Below are 11,947 nucleotides of genomic sequence, written 5' to 3'. Positions count from 1 at the left end.
ATCGGTATCAATTGACAACGAATGTAAATTCATTACAGATTCGATCTACAAAAGAATATACGTTATCTATGTACAGTAGCCATATCATTGGCTGTGAAAAATGAGGATGAATAAGTGAAAATAGAATTATTTATTTGTGTGCATATATATTAACATATAAATATGCATAAAAGTATTATGTATGTGTGGGTGTATACGTTTATGTAAAACAAGTGTGCATACTTTTTACAAATACTAGATACACTCTGAAACTTGCCAAATGTCATGTTTTCCTGAGTCTACTCAATTCAAATCACGAATCAGAAAATATTTTTCAGGTAACCTGCCAAAAACTTCTATCAAAATGTCACGTGCAAATGCGATAACCTAAAATAAAAAAAAAAACTAGTACATTATTAATCCAAATTTGTACTATGATTCAACGATACTATACATGGCTAATTTTCGACAAAAGTGATGTCTTACTATTCTTTACTGATGGCGAAATTTATGATGTATTGGGAACTATGGAAAATTGAGCCTATAAATTATAAGTATCAGAGTTTTCTCCCTATCAAAAAGTAGTCAATAGACAATGCATCATGGAGATGAAATTAGCATTGAGGAAGAACGCCGCAAGCTCAAGCATCACTTAAAGTAATCATTGTCTACAAATATTTTCTATTTAATTTCCTCATAATTGCCACGTAAAACATTCCATTTGAAGTTATATTCATTGTTAGTTTGGACAAATATATCTTTTTACGTGTAATCCTGCGAAATTATATTCTTATTTTCGTTATTTGCGCAAGGACTTGGAAATCAAAGTAGAAGCACCGAAGGAACGGAAGCACCATCTTCGGAGATGTCAGAAAAAAAGCACCTTTCTCCCCAAGAATCGGAATCAAAGACGAAACAGGAAACTCCTAACATTTCACAATGTTACTCCGAAACCTCGAACATGGATTGTCACAAGCTGGGAGGAAAAGACACTCGTCCGACCCATAAAACGCATCACGAGCCGAATAGCGATTACAAGACGATAAAGGAATTTGATACGGCATCTCAATCCAGTTCCGAAGATGGAGAAACATGGGAGTCGTGGAGAAAGCAACAGCGACATCAAGAGAAGCAAAAAAGACGAAAAGACGAAGTTGATGAATCCCATCCGCAATCTCCGAGCACGAAAACAACCAACAAAAGTATGCTAGAAAAAGTCGTCTCTTTTGCAGTGTCTCGTACGAAAGTAGGTAGAGGAAACAGCGAAGAAGATGAAAGTGACAGAAATGACAGCAGATCATCCAGATCAAAAATAAGTCGAAGAGAGAAAGGCACAAAAGAAAGCGATAAAGAAAATGGACAAAGATCCAAAAGATTATCCCCCAGGGAAGTTTCGTTTAGGAAATCATCAAATCATGAACAGTCGAATGAAAGTGGATTGGACAAAACCGGACATCGTCCTCGACATAAACATCAGGAAACGGAAGAGAGGAGGCACTTGTGGAAACGATCAGGTGGAAGTAGGATGAGTAGAAACGTTGACAACGAGAGGAGAAAATCGAAAGAAAGGTGGAAAGAGGATGAAGATGAGAGAAGGGGTGCCGTAAGGAAAAAAGCGTCTAAGTCTACGTCTAAAAAACATTTGAGAGGAGAGGAAGAGGTGAACGGGGTGGATAAAACGGAAACGCAAATGACGGATCAACGAGTTCCGAAGGAAGGTGATAACACACCGAAGAAGAGTATGCTCGAGGAAGTCATTGCCTTTGCTTCGCGAAGTAGAATGAAGCTGAAGGAGAGCAAGTTTTCGCTCAGGAATACTACTGATAGCAGCAGAAAAAGCACATTAGATGAGGTAGATCCCTTTACACCGCGTAGCAGCATGACAGGATTATCAACCGATGAATCGACGTACAAGAGGGAGAAAAAAAGAAGCAGAAAAATTTCAGACGAAGAAAGAGAGTCGAGGACACATCTTAACCAGTCAAGAAGAGGAAGCGAAGACGCACCTTCACGTCGAAATTGGAGAAGGAGTAGTGGACAGATCGTCAGAAGAAGCATGTTGGATGAAGTTCTATCTTTTATCAGACAAAAGGAGTGCACGGGAATGGTGGCTCCGTGTATTTTGCCACCGAAAGTGTCGATTGAGAAAGAACTCACTAAACCCAAGAATCGCGAACGCGCAGCTTATAAATCGATGAGTTTGATCTTTCCAAGTCAACACCCTGAGGGCGTTGAAGATGATGGCGAAAACGAAGTTGAAAGTGATCCAAAAAGATCCGTGGACGAATCTCCGAACATAAGTCCAGATGTCAGCGGTTATCGCGGAATGAGCACTTCGACCATTGACGATCATTACTTGAATGACGAAGAAACGGTGATTTCGGAATTTGGTGGCTTGGAATCTCACGAGATCGAAGATGTCAAGACGCCTGGATGTCGACCGGTCCAAGAGGGGGAATACAGCGAAGATCAAGCATCTACCGTCTGTATTCAAGATACAGAAGTACAATATGAAGACGAATGCATGAAGATTACTCAGGGCACGGACTCCGATAAGCCGACGTCCGTTCCCGAAGTAGAGTGGTCTGAAAAATATACGGCGACTTTAGCCAACCTGGAAGCGAAAAATGATACCCCTGAAAAATTAGGGACGTCACTTGTTGAGGAAGTTACGGAAGGAAAAAGGAGTGAGTCCAATGGCGAAAACGATGATGAACCCATTGAAGCTGAAGCAACATTTGTTAATGGGATGCAGAAGCAACCTTCTTTCATCGAAAGTACCACTTCAAGGTCTGATGTCAGACAAAGACCTTCGAATAAATCGGTGTGCTCTAGGGTGGACAAGGAAGTGTCAATCTGCAGAAGTAGATTGGATGCTGCGACAGGATCGTTCATCATAGATCCTCTGCAAAATGAGAGCTCCAAAGTCATCAGACACTTTGAGTATTCCAAAGGCCGCGATGACGAGTCCTGCAGGACGGATGCTTTTCCGGTGTCCAAAGAAATAGGCTCCTGCAGAAGACGTGCAACCCCCCAAAAGTCATATAAAAAAGACAAGGAAACGAGAAATTCTGATGACGTCTTCAGGAAGGACTCGCACAATACCACGAAGAGCACTGGGTGCGATCCTTATTTCAATAGAAGGGAGGAGTATCCTTCATTTCCGGGATGTTTTGCGCAACCTCCGGGTTCGTTTGGCAAATCTAAGTCCATCGGCTGTGAGACCAGCAGAGCGGGATCAACTTGCCAGAAAAGATCGGAGGCTGCAACAGGATCCTGGATCGCGGAGTCCTTAAAGGACACGAGCACCGACGTTCCTAGTCGGTTCAAACAGTGCGAGGATATCTGCAAGGAGCTCATCTTAAGAGATGCGTCTGATAAGTCGAAAAGTATTAATTCTTGTAAACGACGTGACGTTTCAGATGGAGGGAGAGAGAAGAACCCTCAAAAGGACAGTGGTCCTGCGAAGAAGGATGTGGAGTGTAGCCCTATTAATTGTCCAATAAAGGAAGCGCGATCGGCGCAAATTGAGAGCCTCGATTATCACGGTTTCAATAAGTCGATTATCTCCATTTTAGAGTCTTTGGGTTTAAAAAGAAACTCGAAAAATGCTTCGAATGGGGTTGAAAAATATTGCCAAATTTCGACGTCCGTTTCGAGAGATAAGGGGAGATCGAGTGCAGAGGGGACGTCCAAATATCACCAAATGTCAAAATCAGCTGGTACCCAGGTGACGTCACGGGCTGAGGTTAGTGTGTGCACGCAAAAAGTTGACGAAAAGGTATCCGAGGACTCGATTTTTGAAAAATGCATGATCGAGCTTTCGAAGCTGCAGGAAGTTATAAGAACTTCCCACAGAAAATTTGGAATCGATCTGAATCAGAAGAGCCTATGTGTCGGGAAAAATTCGTTTACTAAAGAAACTCAGAAAACATGCGTTTCTAATGCAAGTAATGATCGAACAAAAAAGAGAACCGTCAACTGTGACACTCAAATCATAGACGAATCCATGTTTTCGGAATCACAAAATCGTAGGATGATGACGAGATCTTTGGAAACTACGAAGAAGAATTGCTTTAGAAACTCGAGTAAATGCAATTTGGGGTACTTCAAAGCCGAACCATCTGAGAGGAAACGTCTTGCAATTTCATATGAAAAGAAATCTTGTAAATGTGGCCATGGCTGCGGCGCTTGAACGAATCAGCATTCTTGAAGCAATAACAATACCTTTACAGGAATAATGTGATCTCATTTAAAATGAATTTTATAATTAACTCAAACTAAACAATTTTGATAAACATCTTTTTGTATGCATTGCAAGAAATATCTAATGTCCTTTGATTATTATCAATATTACTAAAAGTGTATGGTGATGGAGTGAAAAATCACTAAGTGTTTAAAAATTATATCTGCAATATTAGTATGAAAAAATATAAACAATACAATTTTATCGTTCTAAAATGACATTGATCCTTGACTTTGTCATTCTTGTATATTGTAAGTAAATATTGTTTTAATATACTGCAAAGATAATTCAATTACTTTAAATTTTGGACAGAGTGTATATGAATGAACTGCACTTAATCGAAAATTTCTTTTTATTTGTACTTCATTTGTCTATTTAAATGCTTCACTTCAGACCTGTCATTTATTCACCTAGTTTCGGCTACAAAATTAAATATTTCAAAATTTTAAGGAAAGTCATGGAATTTACTAAATTTCGATATAATTCATAAACTACCAATAATCGAAATTTATCGGAGGCGAAAAGTATCAAACGTCAATGGAAAAAGAAACACCGCCTAAGAAACCCCAATTGTATGTATACTTTAGTTACGTGTCACAATAAAGTGTGCTTTAAATGTCTCTTTTTGTAAACGAACCAGAAATTAATTCTTTCTCTGCTCAGAACGGTGAAACAGTTAAAGGAAAGGTTGAAACGTGAACTTAGAACAAGGAAGTAAGCAACCCAAATAATAAAATCGATTCCATTGAATATATTCGTCCGTAATCAAAATAATTATTTAATTAATATAATTGACTAATGGAACTGTTCTTTTAATAAATATATGGTTTACTTATTTTAGCGTACAGCGTCAAACAGCGTGGAAAGAACTTGCAGGAAAGCAAAGCGAGGGGTGTGTTTTTTTCAAAGTCTTAAAGAGACCATGAAGTTACAAATTGATTTTTGAACGTATTGTAAATGTAATTTTCGATCACAGAAAGCAACAAGTTTATAAGGAAAATCCGGTTGAAATAAGGTAAATCAAATAATCAAGTACTAGCTGAAAAATGTTATAAGCAATTTAATATGTTTCATTTTAGAAAAGACCAGCCAATACTCGAAGGAAAAGAACAAAACAAAATGTGAGATGTTATAATCAGAATTATTTCAAACATTTAACGTACTACACACATATTATATAAAAGACAGGAATAACTTTCATGCTTTTCAGGCAAACGAAGAATGCAGGATACGCAAAAATAGATATTTCGTACATGCCAGTGTAAGAGAATTAACCAATAATATGCTTAACACGATTATTACATGAACTAAAATTCAAAATAATAACACGTAATGCAGTTTCATTTCTAACTTTTACTCTTTTCTTTAAATGTATTTAATTGATATAATTCCATGTTAATTTACGATGGCAGTATCCTTATAAAATTGCAACTTTTAAATCGTCATGATATTGTAATTGCAGCCAGGAAAGTGCCCCAACTCATCCGACACATGTAGAACAACCTCCGATGAGAGATGGTAAAGTCATCATCTTCTGCAATATGCCTGATTGTCCTCTACAACCGACTCTGGAGAAGTAATCACCTAAAAACCTGTTCCAGTCATTTTTCCCGTGTCCTTTATTTTTTATAGATAATTCAGATACGTTTAAACCTCCTGAAATGAAGCCGGAAGCAGTACAGACGTTATCGACTTATAGAAGAAGACGCGGAAGATGTACGAATTGCTGTGGAGGACTTGTGGGCCAAGGGCCAGGATCTGGCTTTGAAGGAAGATGTCGAGGACAATGCTGTTGTGGAAGAGGTAATTGGTTCATCGTCGTACTTCTTAATTCAACGAATCGGCCAGAACCTCGATTCATTAATATTTTGACTATTTTCACTCCTTACACCCTTATAGTGTGACACTATAAAACAAGAAACGGTTTTGAAATTGTATACATAGGCAGCAGACTATTGGGAAGTGGTACCAAGGAACGGAACGCAAGAAGTGAGTTCATTTAAATAGATTATTGAATTAAGTGCTATATTTATCATTTGATGTTAATAAATATGAGAGCCGGGGACGATAGTATTTGTCTAAAGCTATCGGTATTCTTGTAATTATTGTATCGCAAATTTAGGCAATGGTACTCTCACCATTAAACTCCAATTAAGAATAATGATGCGGTCATTGTTCCAGGAATCTCAGAAATGTTGAACCATCGTTTCCTTCAGTGTGTGATGTGGAACAAAGAGAGACAATTTTGTGGTGGTGGTGAAGCTGTAGAACTACCTATGGGTTTTGACATAAACTCCATGTATCCTCTTCATCTGCGCACAAACTCTCTGAAGAAGCAAGGTTACGTTGAAGTCCGATCAACGATGAATGCAAGAATATCTCCGAAGCGAATTTCTAGGATTTCCTTTAGTTTCATCCAAGGGGAGAACCGACTAAGAGGTGGAGGTGAAGCCATTTCACCAAGCTTCACACATTATCCTGGTATCTCATCCAGCCTCCAAAACCCAATCAATACAGAAATCAAATCAGATAGAGAGATCGGCCTTAAAGGTATCCTAAAGCGTCATCGAGGAGGATACGACACAGGAAGGAACATCATCCACGGATTTTCAAATGACGATTCCATAGAACGATTTCAGGGAGGACGCAAAGGGTGTGGAATGTTCCACGATTTAGAGAAACCTAATTTGTATCCCGATCATAGTAGACAAGAGATGTTCCAGCCACAATCTGTTAACCAGATATCCATGCTCCTAGGAAGTGAATGCAACGGGCGTAACGAGGATATTAAAACATCTCTTATTAACTCTCAGTCCCGACATCAAGGTTGCGAAGGATGTGGTGAACGTTTTTCGCCATTTTTACCGTCTACTAATTCCGAATCCCGAATTCGAGGTGGTTGTGGAGGATGTGGAACACCTCCACCGCCATATCCCTACTGTCCACCAAAACCTTGTCCCCCAAGACCACCTTCTCGCTGTTCACCGCCGCCATGTTCAGCAAATCCTTGTCCCCCACGATCAACTCCTTACCGTTCATCACCTCCACCTTGTTCACCACCATCCTGTCCACCACCATCCTGTCCACCACCGTCCTGTTCACCACCACCCTGTCCACCACCACCCTGTTCACCACCACCCTGTCCACCTCAACCTCCCTGTTGCCCTGAGGCACCGAAATGTCATGATTCTTGCGGCGAAAAAGACTGTTGTCCCGTTTCTAAGGGCTGTTGTCCTTGCGGGGGGTGTGGAGGTCCAGCTTGCTCTGATAATCCTGGAGGAGGCGGAATTCAGGGCGGATGCTGCTCCCCGGGACAGAGTAAAGGACTGCCCTGCAAGTTAGTTCCTTCATTGACGTCTTATGCCAAAAGGATGTAATTACAATACCTTGGCTGACATGAGTGCCTTCCTGTCATGCACTGGGAGCAGAACAGATATAAGGAAGGCATTTATGTCCACCAATGTATATGAAATGACAGATCGTATCCTTTGCGTCACCCACATTTCTAAATTCTTGGAATTCTGATCATGATTGACGTATCACTCAAAGATGATGCGATATTATAATGTCAGAAATGATGTCAGGAAAACCCTTATGACATTAATATGCTATAGTTAAAACTTTATCAAAATGGGTTAAAAGATAAAAGGTTATTCGAATTAAAAAATAAGAATCTTAACTAAACACCCAGTACATAAATTTTTATTTTTATTTCTGTTGTATTTAAATATTCATCGGATGAAGCGGATTAAAGTCTATCATTAAGTGTTCCAATCTTCTTTATTTTGGTGTGAGTGAGAACTACATTTATTTTCGAAATAACTAAATACGGGTATTAAACGGAATATCCTTCGCACGGAATAACAGATCCTTACTGCAGGTGCAAGTGTCAGTCCTGCAGTGACTATCATCCATGCGGTGGGTGTGGTGGCCAGTCCTGCGGTAGGATATACAGCTGCGCTGGACCTGGAGGTGGCAGATGCTGTTTCCCAAGGAACTACAGGAGACGAAATGGAGCAGAGTGTTGCGGAGGTGGTCACTCGAGCTGCGGAGGGTGCTGCTGAGAGTCCTCGAGGACGGAAAATTCCTGCAAAGCCTTTCAACCCTGTTTGCCCTGAACTGTTTCACACATACTCCATCGATTCTCTCTAATCCTGTGCCATAAACTCTGACAATAAATCATATAAACAGGGGCTGTAAAAGATTGTCGGTCCGTCATCCCGAAGATGACCAGCAATATGAAAAATTGACTTCCCTGCGTTGATTTATTGCACTTCGGTTTTAAAAACTTGAACTACTTTGTAGAACAAATTCAGTATCTTAAATATTAGAAAGTACTGTTTTCTGATCGGATATTTCTTGAGATAATAATTAAAACTTGCCGAATTTACCGAAGATTGTAGTATGTTTTTTGCATTATTTCAAATTAGAATGGAAATTAGCTGTGATCTTTAGGTTTAGAGATACATTCAGATGCTTTGTGTCTTCGCAGATTTTATGAAATGAAGTTGGAGCACGTGTTCGTTGAAACAGTCGATAATAGTTTCCGATATCTTTGGGTAGCGGCAATATGTATCGGTTTAACCTCGAAAATCGTACTTTCTACGTTAGAAATTGTTATGAAATTATGTTTTTTACTTTTAAGATCATATTTTGGAATGTCAAGATGCCTCGTGAACGTCGTTGGTACACGTTCTTTCATCCTAGGAGGGTTCTGCTATTTGCAAGGCCGACACCCTTGGAACTTGCACGTACCAGGTTTCCGAAATTGAACGAGGAACGAATTCTCGATAAATTCAGAGAACATGGCCGCAATCCTGACGAAGTCCTGGAAAAGCACGAGGACCAGATTGCGTTTGAAGATCAGGTAGCACAGGTCTTGAAGAAATTGGACATCCATTTGCGATTGATCAAGAAGTAACGTTCAATCTTCATTTCCTAGAAGGTAGACAGTAAATAAGTATTTTGAAAATAAAACAAAAAGAGAAGTTGCAATACCGATAAGGGAGCACCAGAAATGGAGCACATTAAATGTACGATACGATTTCCGCAAATCTTTTAATTCATTAAGCATTCCCAATGAGATGTATATTTTTTTATGATTTTGAGGGTGAACGATTTTTTTAAACATTGTGTACAATTTAGGTTCACGGTTGCCTGCAAGTGTACAAAATGGGCTGACCTAGTGATGCCGATAGGAGGTGACGGAACTTTCCTCTTGGCTTCAAAAATCATCAGGAACAGTGTCACTCCCATAATAGGTCTGAACCCGAGATACACCCGAGAAAACATTCTGACACACCAGATAAAAAGCATCTACGATGTCGAGGAAGTGTTTCATAAATTGTGGGTTGGAGAATTCACTATCCTCATGAGAAGCCGAATTCGTACCACGATGATAGGTGAAGGACTCTACAGAGGACCCTTTTTCCTCCACGAGAAGAGAGAGAGGAAGGAAGAAAAAATCGAGTAAGAATTTCAAATGTCATAGTCTCGACGTTTAAAACAGAAAGTCTCTCGAAAAACTTTAAGTAAAATGAACGAAATTTCATTTTTTTTTTCAGCGATTTGTTAAAGTTCGCCGACCAAGACACAACTGCTTATCAGAATAGAAGACGGTGCAGGAAGCTCCCTTGGCTGACGCTAAATGAGGTTTATGAAAAGTTTACACGCGAAGGAATGTTTTAATGAATCAAGGAAAAGGGATACAAAGGCGGTCCTTTTTGTACGGTGTTTTAGGTACAGATGGGAGAATTTCTCGAAGCCAGAACGATCGCTCTAACTATCCAGGCGGACGGCGGTCAAGAGTATCGCGTTCGGTCTTCTGGCATATGTTTGTGCACCGGATCGGGTTCCAAGGCCTGGTTTCGTGCCATAAACCTTCAGGGAAGGGAAGCTGTTCAGATGGTCGTCAAATTGGGAACGGGAAGAAATCTGGAAGATGAGGAAACTGACGAGCTGCTGGACAAGTATCGCCGTTTCTTGACGTTTGCTCCAGGTAAGACAATGATAACGTTTATTTCCGTCAATTAAGGATAACGAAATTAACATATTTTTACGTGCTTAACTATGTATTTCGTGTATAATGGAGATTTTACAGAAAAATGATGAATTATTTTGCAAGAACAATGTAGCATGTTAGATATACGTATTGAAATGACGCACATGTCGAAGGGTGGAGACAGATTGTTTCTGCACTTTTACCTTTTTTTACGCTTCTTTGGATTAACTACAGTTGAAAAAGAATTTGTATTCCAGATTCTCGATTAATGTCGTACGTGATTCGAGAGATGTATCGAGGTGATTCCTGGCCAAAGCCAAAGGAATGTCTTGAACGAAATATGTGTCGTAAACTCAGAGTAAAATCTTTTGGATCCGATGCCGGCGTTATTCTGGACAGTAGCATATCCGTTCCCTTTAACGACGGTACCACTGCAATTTTCGAGGTGCATCCAGAAGATGCACTAAGAACTATAGTCTTGCAATAGAGATGATCAGATAATTAATACTGTCCACATATAATAAATGCATCCAATAAGCGTAATGAAACTGGAAGATGAACGAAACTACATGACCAGTACGTAATTCACGTAGGTAAAAGAATACTTTTACAGACCTTGTACTAAAAACTGTTCCTTCAATATTTTTCGATGAAGATGATAAATTATCGTTGACACACTCTTCTACGTTTTCGAAAGAAATATATTTAAAATTCCAAAAATCTATTCGCAACGGAAGAAGAGAATTTCCCATTATTAATGGCCAGTAAATAATATAATCCTTCCTTGAGGATATATTCATCTAAAATGAAACAAACGAAATTGATTAAACATTGGTCAATTTATCCCGTAGGACAAGCTGCCCCGGTCTCCCCTCCCACCGCGTGTCTCTTGGGAGAGCCCTTTCAAACAGCCAGGAATGAAGTTTAAACCAATTCCACTGTCACAATTCTCCCAAAAAGGAAGGAAATCCCCCTGAAAACGTTCCCTCTCAAAATGCCCTTTCGAAAACCCCCCATCCCCAGGGCAATTCTCCAGCTCGGCGGTAAATTTTAGCGGCGCGTTCACCTGGTTGTCATTCCCAACCCTTCCGGCGGTAGCACTCCGGAGAATTCCTGTCCGCTCTCTCATTCGGAACCCATTTCGATAGAATTTCAGACCGTGGCCGGTCTTGGAGAATCTCCGGGCCGAGTCCGGGAGATTCGGAGATCCTCGGTCTCGTTCCCTGGGCGTGTACACGTCTTCCTTTCTAGCCGGGGCAACGTGTCCGTCCGGGGTTCCATTAGGTCCGTAATTTGGGGTTTCGAGCAGACCGCAGACGCCACCGGGCCGAGAGTATTCCGGCTGGTCTAAGTGCACCGTGTACTACTAGCCCGAGCAAAACTTCCCGTTTCCCGGTACTTCGGGAACTCCGCACCGCGCGAGGGCCACCCCTCGGCCCCTACGTGCTCCGTTTTCGGGACCGGTGTAAAACCAGGGTAGTAAAAGAGTTTCGGGGGTGTAAAAGATGGCGTCGGTGCCCGACAGGACTCCGGTTCTCCGCGAACCCGAGTTTTAACGGCAAGAAGTGCTCGCTACCTCGGACCCGGCGCCGAATCTACCCGATGCGGTCGCCACTTTAACTTTCGGTTTAACTTCTACTTTCCCTGCTTAATTTCCCTCCTGCGAGGATTAGTACGCCGTTGCGCTGCCTTTTTGCTCGGCGGAAACTTTTCCTAGGGGA

General features: G+C 40.7%; 2 protein-coding genes across 2 annotated transcripts; both read left to right on the top strand.

Moving 5' to 3' along the window:
- The first annotated feature begins 6,129 nt into the window (after positions 1 to 6,129).
- LOC105700470 (keratinocyte proline-rich protein) lies at positions 6,130 to 8,412 on the top strand. Its single transcript, XM_012426307.1, has 3 exons — positions 6,130 to 6,214; positions 6,407 to 7,562; positions 8,106 to 8,412. The coding sequence occupies exons 2-3, from the start codon at positions 6,418 to 6,420 to the stop codon at positions 8,287 to 8,289; spliced, it is 1,329 nt and encodes a 442-aa protein (XP_012281730.1). The 5' UTR covers positions 6,130 to 6,214; positions 6,407 to 6,417; the 3' UTR covers positions 8,290 to 8,412.
- A 479-nt stretch (positions 8,413 to 8,891) lies between these two features.
- On the top strand, positions 8,892 to 10,713 carry LOC105700423 (NAD kinase 2, mitochondrial-like). Its single transcript, XM_012426254.1, has 5 exons — positions 8,892 to 9,142; positions 9,371 to 9,694; positions 9,790 to 9,877; positions 9,965 to 10,223; positions 10,484 to 10,713. Exons 1-5 carry the CDS (start codon positions 8,892 to 8,894, stop codon positions 10,711 to 10,713), a joined length of 1,152 nt encoding a protein of 383 aa, XP_012281677.1.
- Positions 10,714 to 11,947: the final 1,234 nt, after the last annotated feature.

Source organism: Orussus abietinus, unplaced genomic scaffold (assembly GCF_000612105.2).
Source record: "Orussus abietinus isolate OABI.00-Male unplaced genomic scaffold, Oabi_2.0 scaffold185, whole genome shotgun sequence".
NCBI lineage: Eukaryota > Metazoa > Arthropoda > Insecta > Hymenoptera > Orussidae > Orussus > Orussus abietinus.
The sequence above is the reverse complement of the archived record's forward strand: the minus strand, read 5'-3'. Positions and strand labels throughout refer to the sequence as shown.

What these genes read in the sequence shown, in the direction of transcription:
- LOC105700470 (XM_012426307.1), top strand. Translation starts at nt 6,418, where the DNA reads ATGTTGAACCATCGTTTCCTTCAGTGTGTGATGTGGAACAAAGAGAGA. An exon ending in AGTAAAGGACTGCCCTGCAA is followed by an intron (nt 7,563 to 8,105) that starts GTTAGTTCCTTC and finishes TCCTTACTGCAG; the next exon opens with GTGCAAGTGTCAGTCCTGCA.
- LOC105700423 (XM_012426254.1), top strand. Translation starts at nt 8,892, where the DNA reads ATGCCTCGTGAACGTCGTTGGTACACGTTCTTTCATCCTAGGAGGGTT. An exon ending in CATTTGCGATTGATCAAGAA is followed by an intron (nt 9,143 to 9,370) that starts GTAACGTTCAAT and finishes TGTACAATTTAG; the next exon opens with GTTCACGGTTGCCTGCAAGT. An exon ending in AGGAAGGAAGAAAAAATCGA is followed by an intron (nt 9,695 to 9,789) that starts GTAAGAATTTCA and finishes TTTTTTTTTCAG; the next exon opens with CGATTTGTTAAAGTTCGCCG.